The sequence below is a fragment of the Scleropages formosus genome, chromosome 13 (genome assembly GCF_900964775.1).
Source record: "Scleropages formosus chromosome 13, fSclFor1.1, whole genome shotgun sequence".
Taxonomy (NCBI): Eukaryota; Metazoa; Chordata; class Actinopteri; order Osteoglossiformes; family Osteoglossidae; genus Scleropages; species Scleropages formosus.
In genome coordinates, this window is record NC_041818.1 from 6,582,089 (window position 1) to 6,602,894 (window position 20,806).

Sequence of the window (20,806 nt, forward strand, 5' to 3'; positions counted from 1 at the left end):
AGTACATTGTACCATAACGTTCCTGTTTTTCATGTCTTGATTTGTAGGAAATACAAAAAGACAATAAAATGAAAGGGGGAAAAATCAGCAAAACAGCAATGGCAATATTTGAAATAATAAATGTATATTTCATGTTTCCTGTGGTTAAGGCTGGATGAGTTTCCCTCAAGTCATTAGACACTGGTATTGAGCGGGGTCTCCAAGCAGACAACACTTGACAGGTGTTGTGCTTAAAATTTAATGTGAATCTGTTTCAAATCCATTAGAACCCGACTTTATAAATGCATATGCATCTGGAGGCGTGTGCTTTTAGCAGTTGCTACCTCGCTGTACTTTGTGCTCCTTCAACTTTCATCTGTCAAAAGCCCGGAGATGAAAGATACTATATAAATGTCACTTGCTTTCATTGATAAATGTCACAGGGACAGGTAGGCAAGGGAAACAATTAAAGATTCAAGCCATCTCCAATCAATTATTCTTTGGTAACAGTGGTTGTCAAATTACATTTGAGTTGTTAGATGAGATAGGTTATAACAGTGCTTCTTGTACAAATCTAAACAGCTTTGTGCTCAGGGCAAAATTGAATGTAGAAGAAAAAAGAGGAGAGAGAGTCAAAGGCAGGTAGCTGGGGGGGAACAGTGATCGACTGGAGAGCAGCCCTGTGATCAATACTGCCTTGGGCCAGAGTGTGATACATTTCACTAATCACTTTGTGTCTCCAGAGCTCCTGCGGAACATCAGGCAGACCACCCCCTTCCCCTGCGACATCTATCTCGCTAAGACACATACACACAAGCGCACACACATACACATTGGCTGAAGCTGCTTGTCCCAAGCGGGGTCGCGGTGAGCCAGAGCCTAACCCAGCAACACAGGGCGTAGGGCTGGAGGGGGAGGGGACACACCCAGGACGGGATGCCAGTCCGTCGCAAGCCACTCCAAGCAGGCCTCGAACCCCAGACCCACCAGAGAGCAGGACTCGGCCAAGCCCCGCTGTGCCACCGCACCCCCCATAGACACATACTGCTTGTCAAATACAAACATTTATACATGTAGTACTATTCTTGAAACCATGTGAGTGATGACAATAAAGCAAAAAAATGACTTTATGGTTTCTTGTCCTGTAAGTTAGCGGAGTCTAATCCAATTTTCTTGGTTTCTGCAAGCTTTTTTGACATCAAAGTTAATCAGATCTTTTTTGTCAGTTCTCGTAATGTATGACTGCTGAAAAAGTGAAACCGCTATTGTCCTTACATCATTTCCTTGGTGTGGAAGATAATGAAATGTGCAATCATAGGTGTGATAAAGTAACTGCCCTCAAACTTATATCAGTCTAATTAAAGGGGTAATTAGAGTCAGCTATTTGAATACAATCTGCCTGCTTTGGATGCAGCACTCTTTAAATATTTCGGAAACGTTTAAAAATAGAGAAACACTGCAAATACTTTCCCACAGCACTGTACATGCCCACACTTACTTTCCATTGTACACACACACACCAAAAAAACCACACTCCATTACACATACACCACGTGGTTGATATTTGCCCTATAAAAATGTCCTAGATATGAGCTGGTTTTAACCTACATACAAGGACTGACTAACTGACTGAGAAACAATAGCATATGAAAGTTTAAAAAAGGATAAAAACATTCATTATGCAATTTCTGTGGAGCGATGCTCATCTGTTAGTTCTCATCCATTTTCTCTGTGTTTATCGCTTCTGAGAGCGCGGCTTGTGACCTACAAGTCGAAAAGGTCGGCCCATTAAATAAACGGCCCCATTGTATAGTTTTATGTGCAAGCCCTTGACTGTGTCTGTCTTCACAGGGTAATGAAAAAGACCGTGATGCTCCTCAAGCTCATTGCACTCACCCGGTCTTGGCGAAGTTGGTCCAGTAGGTCATGACTACAGCACTGAGCATGACGTCGTTCTTGGAGAAGTTGCAGGGGAAAAGATCAGTGGGGCCGATCATGGGAATGCCAAAGACGTAGGGCACCTCGTCCCCATGGGCTGCGTCGGACCACGCGGGCTTCATCAGGCTCTGGCAGTGGTGGTAGAAGGCGTAGAAGTAGGTAGGGGATCCATATCGGGCGTGCAAGTCTGCTGTCACCACAGCTGGCTCCACCCACTGGTGGTCAGTGAAGAGCGCCACCAAGGTCTTGCGACGAGTTTCGGGGTTGTCGCGGTCCGCCCAGTCAGTGTACATAAACTTGATGGTCTCCCGCAGTGTGTCTTTGCCCTCTGGGTAGCCATATAAACTGTCCACAAAGTCCGAGACGGAGAAGTCAAAGTCGTTGCCTGAGACGCCGTCCTCTGAGTCAACAACGCTTTCCACAAATCGCAGGCCCTCTCCCTGGTTGACACCCAGCATGATGTCGTAGTTGAGGAACTCGCCCTGCTCCATCAGTATCTCGGGGTCATCGGGGATCACGTCCCCGTCAATGACCGGGCCAAAAGCCACATGGTAGCGCGCTGGCTGAATGTCCTGCTCTACGAGCTCACGGGCACTTTTGCGCCTCAGGCAGTCCACCATGTCCAGGGTGTCCAACACATTGCAGCCCACCTTCTCAGCCAGCAGGCGTGTGTATTTGACCGGCTGGTAGTTGACTGCCCAGCTGGACAGCGCCGAGCCACTCTGGATGATGGCCCTGTGGAAGAGGCCTGCAGGGGAAACACCAGAGACATCACATATGACATCTTTTTACTCTTATACACTTGGAAAGGAAAAGTATTTTAATGCTGTGCTCTATAGCTGGAGTTCCCTCTGTAAATACGTCGATGATCAAAGTGTTTCATATTTTACTGCTTGAAAAATATGCATGATAATTCAGAGTAATGATGGAATGTATGGACGCCCTTTTGGAACTCATAAGACAGCGCTACGTGACCACACCTGCCAGGGGCAGCTCGTAGCGTAGTTGACAGAATGGCTGTCTTCTGCCCTAAAGGTTGCGGGTTTGAATGTCGCCTACTACTGCACTCTTGAATAAGGTGCTTCCCTAAATTGCTCCAGTGAAAATTATTCAGCAACAAATATGGGTGAATAAGTGTAAGTTGCTTAACATTGTAAGTTCTTTTGGAGAAAAGTATCAGCTAGGTGGAAAAAAAACCTGCAGCCTTTCGCCCTTGTTGTACGTAGGTGTTTCATGTATGTATATTTGCAATATACAGTTTCTTTCTCTGTGCTGGTGAGGCCCAGAGCTATTCATGAGTCTAATACAAAAAGCCATGGACATCTCGTCTAGCTGTGATCATACCCTCCCAAGCTCTCAGGCTGCCTGCAGACAGTACTCCACTCAGTCGCCATAGTTAACAACTGCAAAATGGCTGCCAGTGTTTACCCACAGCACTTATTTTCCTGTAAATCTTGTGTTAAATGATCTTGATGAAAATTAGCGTACAGATGGCTTTGTTGCACCCACAGAGAGGGAAATGAGCGGGACATGGAGCCTCGTGTCATTTAATTTTTTTTTTTGAACTCATCCACTGTTGTTTGTGTTTCGAATTTAAGCCGCGGTGTTGCTGGGAGCGTGACGGTGGCTCCCCGCAGCTTCCTCCGAACGGCACAGCGAAGTGGGACTTGAATGGAAGCCCCCGCAGCCTTTCAGGCTCCCGTGCGCTACCGCCACGCGAGGCCTCTCCTCACAATAATCTACCTGACTGCACAATTGATTGGTACTGTTGTCTCTTTGGGTTGCTGTGTCTCTAGCGTGCGCGGCACTAATGCTAAAGCTTCCCCACGATTCCAGCTTTGCTCCTTCAAGATGCACTCTGGGTAATAACACCTATGGAGGACGAAGCTCCGAAAGGACGCACATTGCCGGCGTAAACATTTACCAGACAGGGAGAGGGAGACGGCTGCTGGACCCGGTTGCACGAGACAAACTGGGACCTCAGCAAGATCACTGCTTGTATTTCCATTTTAAGGCACCGTAAGATTTTAATATCTGCCACTCTGTATCACATAAGTTACTGAAGAGATGTAGGCTTCATTTGTGTCTGGAGCAAAATGACAATATTTGAAAGAGGCAAATGAATAACAATCAGTTTGACTCATAAAATTTGGTTAAGATGGCGGTACAAATAAGGCAGGAGTGATACAATAAGGTGACGTCACTGGGGCTGTTTCTTTGCGGGTCATCGTGACCATGTTCTCCAAGACCTGGATGGTGAGTGGTGGTTTGCAGTCAGCAGCCTGGTACGTCTGGAAGGATGGCCCAACAGAGGGGGGTTGTAGATGCTATGCATCTGTCCTTCACAACCCCAACACAAAGAAGCCTGAGAGATACATCCGTATTTATTTATTTATCTGACACTTTTCTCCAAAGCAGTTTACCGTGACCTACCCATTTATATAGCTGGGTAACTTTTACCAGAGCCATTCAGAGTCAGTAGCTTGCTCAACAGTGCAACAGCAGGAGGTGGGATTCAGACCCAGGGTCATCAGGTGCAAGGTGGCAGTTGTAACCACTACGCCACTTGCTGCCCTCATATGCTATGCTATGTAGGACAGCCACCCCTGGGCAGAGGCACGTTGAGTTAATCCTCCACTGCCTGCCACACCGGTGACACGACCCCTCCGTTGAGGCCATACCCCCACGTGCACTCAGTGATCACCCGCTGCTGAGCATCCCTCTCCAACCTCTTCTCTGTGGCCTTCACTTTCGCTGTCCCAGAAACCACAAGGCGAAGCCACCGCACAGTGCCGTATGCAAATACTCCTCACAATTTCATTCATGCCAAGTGCTAATAAATGGGAAATTCTATTTGTACTCCAAACTCTCATGCGAACTGCTCATGTGGAAAGTGAAGGCGGCATTGATTGAACTGTAATATTACAAAAGAACAAACGCATGCGGCACAGAGGCCGAATTTATGTGTACAAATGTAGCTCATGGAAGAGGAAGAGGCAGAGAGGTGGGGGAGTGCGGTGAGAGCATCCTTTTATTTTCTTTGCGTTTGTCTTCCCCTAATGTCTTCCAATCAGCTGGATGCCGCCCCTGTGTTGTGCTTTAAGGAATCAGGTCGTCTCATACATTATGCCGTGCCTTCAGAGATGGAGCGCAGCCCCTCGGTTGCATTCATTAAGAGCCATCCACATAAAGCATCGGGGAGACAAAAACAATGGATTTCCAGTCACACACACAGGACCTATTACCGCATTAGAAAAACGAGTGCGCGAAACCGGGGAAGGGTGTCGTTCCGCATTTCTACACCGATCGCACATAACGCACTGGAACACTTCAAAACAAGCTGTTCGAAAACAAGCGTCGAAATGCAGCCTAATGCTTCTAAGAATAAGCTTCGCATTTGAATGATTCTTGCCTTTAGCTAGCCTCGCTGGTTTCATGGTCGGATAGAGAAATTTGAAATTACAACTGTAATGATATTGCAATGCACCGACTTGGTGCGTTACCAGCCGTCCGCATGCTGTCTGTCATTATTTTTATTTAGGGTACGGTTCTGCGCCCCATTCGCTCATTATGCAACCGTGGCTGGTGGAGCGGCACCTGACACGCGAGGAGGGAGCACCGGAGTCGTGAGCCGATCCATCACAGCCCAGCGCTGCTGGCAGATTGAGGTCGCGCTGAGTTACAGTGGGAGCGGCGGGGCCATCGCTCATCAGGGCCCCCTACTAAAACGGTCCGTCCACCTCAAACACCTCTGCCCTTCTAAGGACGCTGGCGAAGCGCCTGCAGATGGCATCAGGGACCTTCTTTCATGTGTCCTCCTCCCAAAGAGTGTTATATCTGCAATCCACCCGCAATCTCTCAGCACATGGCACGCCACCTTCCGGTGAGATCATCAACATTCTGTCTGGCAGCCGAGTCCCTCATCATCCGGAGACCAAGCAATGGTGAATTTCTCGCCGAAAGGCCCATTGTTTTCGATGTTTAACCGCAGGAGCGGCGAACGCCCGGTCCCGTGTTGCGCCGAAACGCCGGCTACCTGTTTGAAATGCCAAAACATCACTCAGCCGTCGCAAATGGCTGCTGTTTCTGCCAGCTTGTTGTGACCTTGAAATTCTCTGTGCTGCGCTGCTGGGCCGCTGCGGAAGGGCCGGCATCAATCCAGCACCAGGCGCGGCGGGGACGTGTTTGGTCGAAGGGGACAATGCGGAAGGCCTCACCCTTGAATGCCTGTTAGCACAGTTTACATCTTTTAAGCTCTGCAGTCTTTGTTGCGCTGCGCCGCGCGCTGGCACCGGCGACGACTTTCCGGCTCCCTGCGATTGAATACGTTCCACTAAATTTGCCTTGCCACTCCGCTTAAAATAGACACGGATCTGGCATCCTACGAAGCGCTCCCGACCGCGGACCTGCCGCGCTGGGCTCCGCGCACCTGACAGGCTCCCTGAACCATTTGGACAAGCGAGTCCGATCCTCGAGCTGTCCCTTTCGATGGTTTCGACGCGAGCGCCGACACACAGGCAGCACCGTGCCATCCGCCAGCCTGGCCGCGGAGCTGAGCGACCGCTCGTGCCGCTCTCTAACCCAGACCTTTCATTCGCGGGCTCCGGGGCCGCAGAGGCGTCAGTTCAATTTGTTTGCGTGGGCTGTTTATAAATAAATAACTGAGTCTGTGGACACGAAGCTTATGCCTGCCGCTGTCGCGTTTCAGAACACAAGGGGGAGCAGTTGCCCGAAAGCACGTGCGAGGAAAGTTATATCTCTGCTATCCATCTGTAATGCGCGTGCTGCTGCAGTCGCCATAGCTACTGCGACGGGTGCTCGTCTCTCGGGCGCCAGTGCAGCTCGCTCCATTACACGTGGCTAAATTTCATCCTTTACCCGACGAGAGACAAAAAACCCCGTGACACACTAAATCATTTCTTTGCTTATCCACACCTGCTGCTGCGTTCCAGTAATTTATTTACGTCTTACACTCTCAAGATGCCCCCCACCCCGTGCCCCGCCTGCGCTTCTCTCCCAACCCCACACCTCTTAACGTTAGGGGCTGAATTTAAATCAATGGCTCGGCCGCTACAAATGGCGGGAGGCATTTCTTCAAAGCCGCTGACAGCTCGGCTCAGCGCGTTACGTCAGGTGGCTTCCTCTGGCGCAGGTTATGCGCGACGCTCTGTGGTTTTTCTGCCGGAGTCTAGACTGGCCATGGATGGCTGCTTCTATCTTCACACTCTATCATTAACAATGAAACATGGCTGCAGACGGCTCAAAATAGGTCACCCCCCGCTCACAACGCATCCGTTTTCTTTTGCCTGTCACACTGCCCTGCTCTGGGTGGTAGTGCAACACCTTTCCTCATGCATTCATAAATAATTCCAGCGTCCCCTTAAATATCCACACCCCACTGTTGCATGAATATATTTGGATCAAATCTCTTCTGGGTTCAAAGCAATGGGTTTACTGCAAGGCATATTCTTCGAACTTCTGGCTCCGATTTCTCGAACGTGGATCTTTTCATTGGTTTTCCATTGCCATTTATTTATTCAGGGGATGCTTTCCTCCAAAGCAGCTTACAATGTTAAGGTACTTACAGTGGTTTGCCAGTTTATGCAGTTGAGTTTTAAATTATGAGGAGTTACCATAATCCAGACAGTACACCTCCAGTACCAACCTTAACTGACCGGGTTCACATTTTAATCAGCATACCCAGTGAGGGCAATGATGACTGGACCCTCGTGCGGCTGACCGTGACTGCAGGCACGACTCGGTCCACACTGGTTCCACTGTGGTCAAGCAGGACAAGTTTGCTCCTGTGAAGCTACACAGCTGTTGGCTGGGGCTTAAACAAAGTGCATAGACCACTTGACTTCAAATGAGCAAAAGGCGAATATTAAACAGGAGAGCCGTGCCATATCACAGACTGCTCCTTTGAAACAGACCATTCCTTTGAAAACACCAGATAATTTGGGTCTATATAATTAAAACATTGGGACTTGTATTATATCTCATCTTTGACTTTAATGGAAGCCTGCAGATGGTTGAACCTGACATATTCTACAAGTCTTTGATACTCTTTGAAGATGCTGCCTCTGTCTTTCTGTGAAAAGAATATCAATTATTTGATGTGTTGTTTCTGTGCACGGTACTTTGGTGCATGTATGTTTCATAACAGTGCATGCTCCTAATTAAAGGGGTATCTATTAATTCAATGCACACTATTCAGCAATGAATATGTGAGTAGAAAGGGTGACTATCTGCATAATAACTGGATGAGGCATTTATAATCTGCGCAATGGCGATATAATAATGGGGAACAGTGATTGTGTTGGTCTGCTGAAAGCATTGTGTTTCCAATTATAGATGCAATGAAAGTCAAAAGTAATGAAAAGCAATATTAACAAAGATGCACATGCATCAGACTTTCATTTGTGGCACGCGATTGAAATTGCCAAGTGTTGTTGAGTGATAAAGTGACCCGCCAGAGCACAGATCCCATATTAAAGGGAAATAACGGTCCGTGAAATATAGCCCATGTCACCTGGCAGAGCTGCTGTGTCTCAGACTTAGGCCCACTTTGTTTTTTTTTTTAAAATAGATCTGATACACGGCTATTGCATCTCCTCTGCTTTAGCACCGTGTCCATTCTAGAAGCAATCTGTCACCTTTGGAGACATCTGAGCTGATCTGTTTGGCAGGGGCATCTGGTTATGAAGACACAGGGTACAGCAGAAAACACAGTCAACTCTAACAAGGTTCACGACCTATAAAAAATCTTACACACATCTGCTTAATTTATATATATATAATTCATCATCGCCTCCCTCAAGGAAAGGAAAAAACCAGGGATGGTATCTGGTATGTAATTTGTAGGCTGTAGGCCAGCCTAATTCAATTCCTGAGGTGGTTCTGCTTCCCTTATTTCTGAATCCATGTTTTGTGCCATATATCATGCTCTGCTCTGGAGCTGCACTTCCTTGTCCTAGAGGCCATGATTCTTCCCCCACCGTATTTACCCAGGAATCTGCTGGACACTTCAATCCAAAGCGTGGGATAGATGTTTGTAGATAGCCACAGGAGGACGCGGGGAACGGGAGCCGAGCGCAGCCCAATCAGTAGAGTGTTGGTTTCGGGATCGATACTCCTCCGGGACCCCTTGAGCGTGACAGCTCCTGCTAATCACGGCGAGTGTGCACGTTGCATCCTGCAGCCAATCAGCGAAGACCACCCGACACCTGCATCACCATTCTCCGGTCTCACGGATGCAATTTTAACCACCTGCCTCTGTTGCCCCCCTGCCAAGCCAGGTGCACACGTTAATGCTCTGAACCAACTTTGTCTGGTCCATTTACATTTCCGTTACACCGCGCCTCACCACGACTCGTGCTGAGCGCGTCTACCGAGAGGCGTGCGTTCAGCTAGAATCAAAATGTTAAAAAAGAGAAACAAAAAGGGCAAAAGATGCCAGAGAAGCACGTATATGGCTGGATGCGGAGGTATGGAGTTGGAAGGAATAATTAGGGCCTGTCTGCGCCTAAGCTTCTATGCTAATCTCATTAGATCCAGCGCCCGTTAAAATGTTTCACAATTTCTCCCAGTATTTAAGACACAAATGGATTTACACAAGTATTGTATACTAATTATCAACGCTCTTAACCTGGAATAAAAATAGGTTCTGGGAAAACTCACGTTGACATTTTTCACCATTGCATGCAGCAAAGCTGTAAAAAAAAAAAAAAAAAAAAATGGAAAGAAAAAAGGGCTGAATATCTTATCAGAGCTCTTTCCAAATATATATTCTTTTCCCAATTACATTATACACGGCATCCCTGAAGCACTTGACTTTTACACATTCAGCACTGGCACGAGATGAATAAAAAAATATGTTGATTTATATATAGAATGCTAATAAAGCCTGAATAAAATTTGTAAAACGGACCGGTTTGGATCAAATTTACAGTCACACACAAATACAGCAATTCAGCCATGAAATGTGGAAAGATGGGAGGCTTCTATTCTTGGCCGCGCTTCTCCTGTGACAGCCAGATGGGACAGCAGAATCACAATTTGGGTTGTTAATAAAGCCTTATAAACGGGGCGGTTTAGATTGTGACAGATTTCCGAGAGGGAGCGGCAGCGCCAAAGGGAGGGAGGAACCAGGGAGCTCGGAGGGGGGGGGGGACGCGTGCGGGAGCTCTGCCGGTCCCATCTGCATCCCACACCCTACCTGGGGAGAGGGGGCTCTCAGCAGCGGTGCCCTCCTGCTCCCGCTGGCACACCCGCATCCTGACTGACGCCGGAGCTCGCGGGGGAGGTCATCGGTTTCACTTTCCAAACCAGACCGTGTGGGCGGGACTCCGGGAAACACGCGCGCCCCTCGCCATCTGGGCCCCGCCTGCCGCAGCGCCCTGGCCAACACACATGCACCCAGAAAGGTGGCCAGACAGACCAGCGGCCCGCCTGCGCTCTCGAAAAGCAGACACCCGCATCCAGAGTCCGAGGTGCCAAGGCGAAAGCAGCCATGGCTAGCGAAATGGAAAGGAGCGTGACATTCAGCTCAGCGTGTGGGTGATCGCAACGCATGACAGGCAAACGCACACATGACCATAATGTGCATGCGCCTGACACGCTGCAACCAGCACGGAAGCTTCACCACACATACAGTGTATGATGAGAACACACACGAATACGTATGCAGAGACATATACTGTACTTACGCACAAACACACACCAGATCAATGGGCATGTGACTGAATCAAAGCCTCGCAGAAGCTTTACCATACAGAACACACAGACGCACACACGGAGGCACATAGCGACAGACACAAAAACACACCCAATAGAACAGCCCACTATGCTGACACTCCCTACCTATATTACTAAATACATATATTTATGATCCCCCTACATTAAAATTAATTCTAGCTAAAAATAATGCCCACTTCTAAATATCGTTGTAATCAAGAGCTTCTCTCGAGATCTGTGTGCAGTGGCTTTACGGCAAACACGTTTCATTAGGCGGGCCCCGTCAGAGCCGTCAGCCAGCGTGCCGCACTAACCGTCCGAGGCCAGACACCCAGCGCTGCCCGGCGAGATAACAGACCCGCGGGGGGAGGGAGGCTAATCTAAATAGACACACTTTGTAAACAGCACACAAAAACCGGAGTGCTGCCTCCACCGGTTGGCGCGTTAACAATTGCCACCAAGCTAGGAAGCCTTGCAGCATAGTCACCCTCCCTGAAGCTGCCCTCTGTCCTGCTGTGCGCATCAGGGGGTCGGCGCTGGGGGGCGCCTGTCAGATTGCGCTCTCCATTCCCCGTGGCCCCATGTCCACAAGCACCTCCCCTGCGTTCTCACATCTCTGCAATATGGCCTGTGTCATCTGACTGAAAGGCACCCTTCGCTAATGAAGGTTCCCTTCGCTCCAGAGACGACAGGGGAAGAGTACAGAGAAAAAGGGCAAAGCCAAGGAGACATCAACATCATCCTCTATTTCTTTCAAGCTTTTCCCTCTTTATTCGCAGCAAATTTTCCTTTTTATTTCTTTTTGTTTTTCAGTATTCTTGATAGGGTTATCCTTTATACCGGCACCTAATTTCCTGGAGTATTTTGGTTCTTACATTTAAATTTATTCATTTGGCTGACACTTCTCTCCAAAGCAATTTACAGTGTTAAGGTTACAATTATTTACCCATTTATACAGCTGGGTAATTTTACTGGAGCAATTAAGGGTAAGAACCTCGCTCAAGGGTACCACAGACAGAGGTGGGGATCAAACTTGCAACCTTTGGTTCCAAAGGGAGCAGCTATAACCACTACACTACCAGCTGTCCTGTTCTTACACTTTAAGGGCCCTGAAAGATGGTGTGTCATGCAGGGGTACAAATCACATCCCACTTCTTGGGTTATCAGATGCAATGTTAAATGAGACGAGCACCAGGTGCGGCCAGTGAACTCACAAGTTATTTATGTGAACTCTTGGGATAGGACTGACAGAGTGGATGGTGAAATGATAACAGGCTAAGCCTTTCTGTGTGTCATTTATGTTACGGCCAAAAGATCGATTTCTTTATTTAAAGAAGTTGTGGTTTCTACATCACATATTTTATCTGCATAACCCTACACATGTCCACCGTCTGTCACCTCATGCTTACTCCATCCTTGACTATACACCGACCGGTGCGTTACAGATGACTCTAACACCACATCCCCAGACCTGTCAATGATGAAGGTGTGAGACCGAGGAATCGGTGTGGACCCAACTGTGGGTTCCGTTTATTGAAAAAAACAAGAACAAGGAGCAAGCAAGAGTCGCTGTCGGGGACAGGCGAGGGTCGATCGAGGACTAAACGTTGTTCGAGGGACAAGGCGGAGACAAGGTCGATTAAACAAAGCCGGGGTCTGGAGCCGTTGGACGTGGTGAACAGGGACTGAGGGATAAAGGGCAAAGAGGGTCTGGGGAAGGACGAGGAGGTAGGTGCAAGTTCTATACAAAGCGGTGTTTCCCAATGAGGTTCCGCAACCCAGTGTGCAGGAACGGCATCTTTATGGCCCACAGCTCTGGTCAGGGGCAGGTGCAGGCGCAGGAGTTTGGCACGAGGACGTGGGCGTGAGAAGACCTCTCCACCAAGACATACAAACCAGTCTAGTGGTCCCGATATGTACAAAAATAAGCAGGAACATCACACCTCCACCAAACTCAGGAGTGATCCTATGCATTTTTAGGTGGACCCTTCTTTTCCTTTAGTTTGACTGATTTTTTTTCCTTGTCAATGTGGCATAAAGTGTATTTTTCTGACCTTTCTGCTTAGAGCAAATTCTCATGCAAATACATCTTTGTTGCCTAAGACAGAGTACCAAATATGGACCAATATAAGTGAATCGTCTTTCATTTCTTCTGATTTCTGGCAACCACTCACCTTGAGCAGAAGAGGGTAGTTTTAGTCCTTGAGGGCTAAAGACCTGCAGGCTTCAGAATTACCTTTAAGTTATTGGTTGATTTAGTCCTGAAGAGCACAGTTAGGTGATTTACTGCCCAAATAATGACTTCAGTCAAGCAATGAACTAAGGTGGAATAAAAAGAAGTGCACCTCCGTAGCCGCCTACCGCCCCCAGGGACTGGAGGTTCCCACCTCTGACCCAGGGTGATGTGGATGTGTGTGGCTGAGTTCCAAGCTTGTTTAAAACTGTGTGGCTTGCAAGGACATAGAGGTCTTCCTGCTTTTCTTTAGTGCAAATATTAGCTTGGCTGCTGCAGCGATCTTAGGCTAGTGAACAGGGTAATCATTTTTTGGCAATTGTCAACATGGAAGGAGGGTTTGATGGGCTTGCTAGGCAGGGGTTGCGCGAATAAGATGGATTAGCGCGGCTTCTTAACATATTCATTTCAATTTGAACCCCGTCTTCCTGCAGAGTTATGCATTTCGATGAGTAATCCATGTTAATCACTGCACCTGGGACATTGTTTGGTTTCCTCCAGCCGGAAGGAGGGCTCCGTTTTCGGCACGCGGAACGTTTTCAACCACAATGAACAATATCCCTCCCAATAAGAGTACATCAAATACAACAATCTTGCACAATTAAACATTTCCAGATGCACAAGAAACCAGTGACTCTGGCACAGATTCCTGTGGAGCACATCAGAAGCTGAGGTATTTGCTCACGGTTGAGGATAAGCGTGCAAATCCATAACAGCGAGGACCGAACAAACAGGTACTGATCCCGGCTACGGTTTGAGGCATAGTCACACAGAAGCAGCAATGCTCTTTGGCACAGTGTCAGCACGATGGCCGTGACCCTCCGAGATTTGGAGCATGACCATATTTTACTCCGCCTGTCGATTACCCACATTGACAAAAAAGGATTTCCAGCACACAGAAAATCCCTGTTTTTTCACAGCAGAAATTGCACTTGAAGGTAAATCGTAAACTGGAGGAGCTTCCTTGAGGAAAACCACAGTGTATGATACCATAGCAACTAGTAATGCCACCCTACACAAGTTGAACTGGTAACTGGCCACTAATTGATACTATTATTAATTACAACTGATGGTTTATCTAACAGACTGGTGTCCCATCCAGGGTGTGCAATACTTAGCCTTGTATTCTGTGCTAGGCTCTGGGCCACCACAGCCCTCCATCCATCATCAACAACCGCTTGTCTCAAGGGGGATTGTGGTGAGCCACAGCCTTACCTGGCAATGCAGGGTGCAAGGCCGAAGGGGACACACCCAGGACAGGACGTCAATTCATCACTAGGCACCCCAAGCAGGGCTCGAACCCCAGACCCACCACACACCTAGCACCAGCTGAACCCGCAGCGCCCCACTACCACCACGGCCCTGACTGGGACAAGTGGTTAAGGGAAGTGAATGAGCAAGCTATACAAAACTATACGGATTCAGAAAAACACACAAACTTTCATTTCCGAAGCCTGAAAATACAGGTTTAATTTTTTTAACGCTTCAGGCAAGACAAGCAAAATGAGCCAAAAGTGCATTTTTCGAAAGTACTGAATGAAATCTGTACCACATTTGCATGAAGACTACATACATCACAGTGTTACGGGGAAAGCTAAAACAAGGTGCTTGCTGAAGTGTATAAGGTATGTGTAAAATAGACCTGAGTGGTTTGGTGCAGGTAGAGAACAGGAGTCCTCAACAAAGGCCAGAGGTCTCTGCATGGAAAAATGTTCTGAGGCAAACTGCTCCACATCGTCCATAGGCAGAAACACTGTTTGCAGTATTCTTGGTGCAGCGTGAAGTAAACTGGTCTCAGAAATAGCACAGCACATTTTCCTAGTACATTTACACTGACATTTATTCATTCAACAAATACTCTTCACCAGTGCCATGCAAGGCTTAGACTGAACAAGTGCATTTCACAACAGGTGGAGAGTTACAGATGCGTTTTGCATTAATTTATTCACTTAGCAGATGCTTTTCTCCAAAGCAACTTCAAATGAACTCTATGTAGTGCTAACAGCCCACACCTTATTTACCGCAGTGACTTACACTGCTAGATACACTACTTACACTAGGTCACTCATCCATACATCAGTGGAACACACTCCTCTCTCTCACTCACTCACTATGGGGGAACTGGAACTGCATGTTTTTGGACTGTGGGAAGAAACCAGAGCACCTAGAAGAAGCCCAGCGAGACAGACAGAACGTACAAACTCCAGACAGACTGAGGGGGGATCAAACCCACATCCTCTCTCACCACCCAGGCACTGTGAAACAGCAGCACTACTCACTGTGCCAGCATGCCACTGCACACACAGAACTGTCAAAGCATAGTTAGACTGTCCAGTAGCCTTTTTTCCAGCACACATTACACAAGTATCTGTCCGTAGAATTTAGTCTGATGTGAAACACAAAAGGGATCGTGACAGAAAAATGCAGCGCAAGTTTATGAAATTGTTAGGAGATCAGGAGTGAAGTGAGTCGAAAGAGATGTATTTTGAAACTTTTTGTGAATTTTGAAAGGGATTCAGCAGTTCTGAGGCACGGAGGGAGGTCATTCCACCACATCATCATGTGGTTAGTCAAAACTGAGAATCTATGGGCTTTCGATTTCGGATCTTCCATGTGCGAGACTGCCAAGGGTCCAGAGTTGTAGGAGCACAGCCCTCTTCCTGTGGTTTAAGGAGTGATCAGACCTTGCAGGTTTTGAGGTGCAGATCCTTTGGCCAGCTGGTACAACTTAACCAGGGTGTTGAACTTAACATGGGAAGCAGCGGGGGTGGCTAGTAGTGTAGCGGTTCAAGCTGTTGCAGGTTTGAGTGTCACCTGCAGCTGTAATACCCTTGAGCAAGGTACTTACCCTAAAATTGCTCCACTAACAATTACCCAGCTACATAAATGGGCAAATGATTGTAAGTGGCCTAACACTGTATGGAAGAGAAACATGGAAGCTAAATGAAGTAATGTAATGTACGGTAAGCTACAGGAATCCAGCGGAGGTTGATGAGAAGGGAAGATTCGTGGGAACGCTTTGGAAAATGAAACACAACTCATGCCATGGCATTCTAGTAGGTGCACAATAATTTTCAGCATTGGATGGATGAAATCATTTGCTGAAAATCAAATAATGTAATATAGTGTGTTACTCCCACGGCAGATGTGAAATATATGCACTTAAAATTTCAAGCAAATACTTTTAACTTACTATACCAGGACACCAATTGCAAACATGGAACCCAAATCTAAATGAATGCATTTAGTGCAGGAATTATTGGAAAGTAAGGGCTTTAGAATTTGGTTATTCAGGGGAAAAAAGAGTCCCAGAGAAAATGATAAGCAGTCAAAAACATAACGGAGAGAGGGCTACATCTGTGTAATGGAACTTGATGTTGTAAAGGATTAAAAACGCTATACTGTCATTATTCACACATTAGATAGCTAATAAATGTATTGATTCCATTTGTTACGTCCTCTTGTCTGTGAGCATGAAGGTGGTAACATGAAGCTGGTTTTCTGCAGTTATTTAACTGCACATAGCTTCACCATGAAGCCAAAGAGGTCAAATGGCGATTAAAATCAATACAAATTTTGTCAAATAACATTGAAATAAATTACACAATTATGACTGACATCGCTGCACCCCTGTTGCAGCTCTTGATATCTCAGCACCTAGCGTAAATCAACGGAGATACAATAATGCGAACCGCCTTCTTATAATGAACGGCAGAACCGCAGTAGCGAACACAAAATAAAATGCATATGTGTACAAAAGCGATAATTGCAAAGTTTTTATACAAATGCTAACAATATGCCAAAAGGCCAGCTGGCTGTCCAATCCCATAAATCAGGGCCAAATGAGGACCGACTGCAACTGGCTGTATGGAAGTAGCACATCTGGCAATCTTGTTTACCAGTGAGTTTAATGTCCTTTGTGCAACGCAACTCTATTACACTGGAAGGTAGAGAGGCGCAGCATCTGGTCACTGATGAGCGGTAAACAAAGGCACCGCTGCGAATTACCGCAACAGGTTGAATCACTCAGCGACTGAAGTGTTTGCAAGAGAGGCGTGAAGTGCGTACCTGCTCGCATCTAGCCCGTTCCTGCAGCCAGTGACTGCTCGAGCAGCCCTGCCAACGGGGACGGTTGGAAATGTGGCTCTGGGACATCCCTAACTTTCCCAACGGAGAAAAAACATAATGTCTCAAATAATTCACGTAAGGTATAAATGTTAACGCACCATAACTTTAATCATGCCTGGAAAAGCCTTTACGCAGTTACTGCTGTAATTTACATTAGTAGATGTTTGTGTATCTCAAAAAAATAAAGTAGGAAGGTGATCAGGAATCGTCGATATTCTGAGTTTCACGTAGCTACTCGTGTGATGAACATTGGTTCATATGGTGGAAAGTAACAAACTAATTGTACTTAAGAATCACACGTCTGCAACTATGTCTCTTTCTGCTAATGTGATGCACACATTGTATTTTCTACGATACGTACGTCACTTTGGAGAAAGGCATCTGCTAAACGAATGAATGTAAATGTGAATAGAACATGTATATTTTTAAATTTATTCTTTGGCCTTGTGTGTAAGGGCTTGTACTGCAATTGCTCTTTAGTTATATGGCAGGGAAGTGAATTTGCACCATTTACTATTATCAAAGGCATCTTGATGTATCCCCTTATTGGACACTTAACATGTAAACCGCTGTGGCCAATCACCATCAAATTACCACACTAATTTGTGCAGCTATGTGGAAAATGCTCCCTTTCAGCTACTTTTTATAAATTCCATCAAGTAATTTTTTTTCCTGCCATTTCCTATTAGTTTAGCAACTAAAAATTAATATATACAGTATACATATATATATGTATGGATAATATATAAATATATATATAGATCCAGCACTTTATGTCTTCTTAGCCTTGTGCTTCATGTTTCCGGGATAGGCTCTGGACCACCACAAACCTGACTTGGACAGGAGGTTTAAGGAAAGAGAATGAGTGAATTACTGTGTGAGTGAGCATTGATGGTTTAAAAACCAGGGACATTAACGATAACAAATACACACACACACACATTTTCAGAACCGCTTGTCCCATACGGGGTCACGGGGAACCGGAGCCTACCCGGCATCACAGGGCGTAAGGCCAGAGGGGGAAGGGGACACACCCAGGACGGGACGCCAGTCCGTCGCAAGGCACCCCAAGCGGGACTCAAACCCCAGACCCACCGGAGAGTAGGACTGCGGTCCAACCCACTGCGCCACCGCACCCCCTTCTGATAACAAATACACACACACACACACACACATTTTCAGAACCGCTTGTCCCATACGGGGTCACGGGGAACCGGAGCCTAACCCGGCAACTCAGGGCGCAAGGCTGGAGGGGGAGGGGACACACCCAGGACGGGATGCCAGTCCGTCGCAAGGCACCCCAAGCGGGACTCGAACCCCAGACCCACCGGAGAGCAGGACCGTGGTTCAACCCACTGCGCCACCGCACCCCCCCCCGATAACAAATAATAATGTGAAAAGAACAAAATTTGAAAATTTAATTTGAAATGATGGAAATATCTCTAGCTGCTTAAAAAATAAAGCCGACAGATATACATTTATCCATACTTTAAAAATACAGACGTACACACAGTCTGAAACTACTTGTCCCAAGCAGGGTCATGGTGAACCGGAACCTAACCCCGGCAGCACAGGGTGTAATGCTGGAGGGGGAGGGGACACACCCAGGATGGGATGCCAGACTGTCGCAAGGCACCCAAGCAAGACTCGAACCCCAGACCCCGCCAAACCCGTCGCAGCACTGCGCCCCACTTTAAAAATAAGAAATATTAATTACCATAGTCATCTGAATTTGAAACAAGCACACGCACTTTCGTTTCTAAAGTCGGAAAAAGCAAGTTTTAGTTTTTAACGCTTCAAGCTAAGCCAAAACAAGAGGAGGCAAAAGATGATTTTTCAAAAGTACTAAATCACACAGAAGGAGGGTGCGGTGGCACAGCAGGTTTGGCTGGGTCCTGCTCTCTGGTGGGTCTGGGGTTTGAGTCCTGCTTGGGGTGCCTTGTGATGGACTGGCGTCCCGCCCTGGGTGTGTGCCCTCCCCCTTCAGCCTTATGCCCTGTGTTGCTGGGTTAAGCTTCGATTTGCCACGACTCCGCTTGGGACGAGCAGCTTCAGCCAGTGTGTGTGTGTAAATCATACAGATGTGGTTCTGCATGTAAAAGCTGAACCAGTGTGTAGCTACATATATATTGTGGATGCCTGCAGGTCCTTACAGGCTCGTTGGACAACATCACCTATTGACATTTAATCATTTAGCAGACACTATTCTCCAAAGCGAACAATACCAAGAGTGCATCAAATCGACAGAAGGAGAGATTTGGATGCAGACACATGATTCTAGAAATCAGTCAATTTGTTACATACCACAGTAAAAGCAATATACATTATACAGGTAGCAGCATAGAGGGTTTTCCATTACTACACAAGGGGGCGCAGTGGGTTGGACCGGGTCCTGCTCTCCGGTGGGTCTGGGGTTCGAATCCCGCTTGGGGTGCCTTGCGACGGACTGGCGTCTCGTCCTGTGTGTGTCCCCTCCCCCTCCAACCTTATGCCCTGTGTTGTTGGGTTGGGCTCCGGCTCCCCGCGACTCCGTATGGGACAAGCGGTTCAGACAATGTGTGTGTGTGTGTGTGCGCATTACTATACAATTTGAAAAAAAATAAATAAATACTTGCTTACATTTTTATGATGCACTTACGACATCAAAGTGAAGTGCAGTATTCCACAATTCCTGATATACCCACAATGCATCTCTTATTCCCTTTCTGCCAGGCCTTCTGTCCCATTCCCCGCTACCCCACTGCCTTCTCCTGCTGATTTAAGACCTGTGTGTTCAGCCTGTACCCCAGCTCCTGTAGTTCGCATGCCATCATTTTCATCTTGGTTTTATGGACTTACTGCTTGCTCTGATTGTTGTATTTATTGCAGTAGGTCGGGGTGCTATAAATTGACTCGTTCTCAGATTTTCCCCTTAAGGTGCATTTGACTACTGATCTGAATGTGCAGTTTGCCATGGTTTTCTGCTTACAGTATTTCTATTCAGTGCTCTGTCTCTAAATGTTTTTCTTGTCATTACCTTTTATTAAACAGAGGGAGTTTTTCTATCCAGTGAGTTTGCTTCATGCCTGTCTGTAGCTTGTCGATCCGACCAAAGCCACAGTTGCGGGCATTTCATTTGCACATAAATAAAGTGTAAACCGTGCAATAAATTAATTTGCCCTTTTGAAATTAAAATGGCCAATTCAGATTCAAATGTCAAAGAACTGTGGCTGAACCATGGTTTTGCAGCACTAAAATTAGACCTCAGCAGACTCAGATTCTGTGTAATTGCCTCTGGGTGACATGCAAGTCTGAGCGACCATCTCCTCTCCTTAAAGAAGCATCTCTGTGACTGTAGTGACTTGCGCTGCAATATTAATGGAATAAAATGAATCAACCTATCACTACATATCAGTTAATTTTTTGGTGTCTAAGCAATTCAGAATCACATTAATCTAGACGGTCAGCTATAAATAAATTATAAGCCATCAAAGTCAATCTCTGAATTCTAACCAATCAGATATCAGGTAAGGGTCTAGGACTCCCGTAGTTTTTTTTGGACTAAATAAATGACTTGTCATATATGGATACTGATACATGATCTGCAGGATTATAGGATGTGTGCCAACATTGATCTATGATCTATTTTCATGACAACTTCTTTGATGCTTTTTATTCTTTTCTTTTTTTTTTTTTTCAATCAAAGTCAATTATACTACCTTAGCGGTGCACAGAGGAAACGCATGTCAGTTTGACCCACTCCTCACTACACATAGACACCACTTATTTTGTATTATGCCTGAACATCTACAG

At 46.6% G+C, this 20,806-nt stretch overlaps 1 protein-coding gene across 2 annotated transcripts in view; it reads right to left on the reverse strand.

Annotated features, from left to right (window-relative positions):
- Positions 1-20,806, reverse strand: part of nlgn3a (neuroligin 3a) — a 199,834-nt gene that overhangs the window by 8,784 nt on the left and 170,244 nt on the right. For both annotated transcript variants that reach the window (XM_018737481.2, XM_029257602.1), the window contains one exon: positions 1,876-2,665. In XM_018737481.2, coding sequence (XP_018592997.1) covers positions 1,876-2,665 — 790 coding nt within the window. The remainder of the gene's footprint in view (positions 1-1,875; positions 2,666-20,806) is intronic.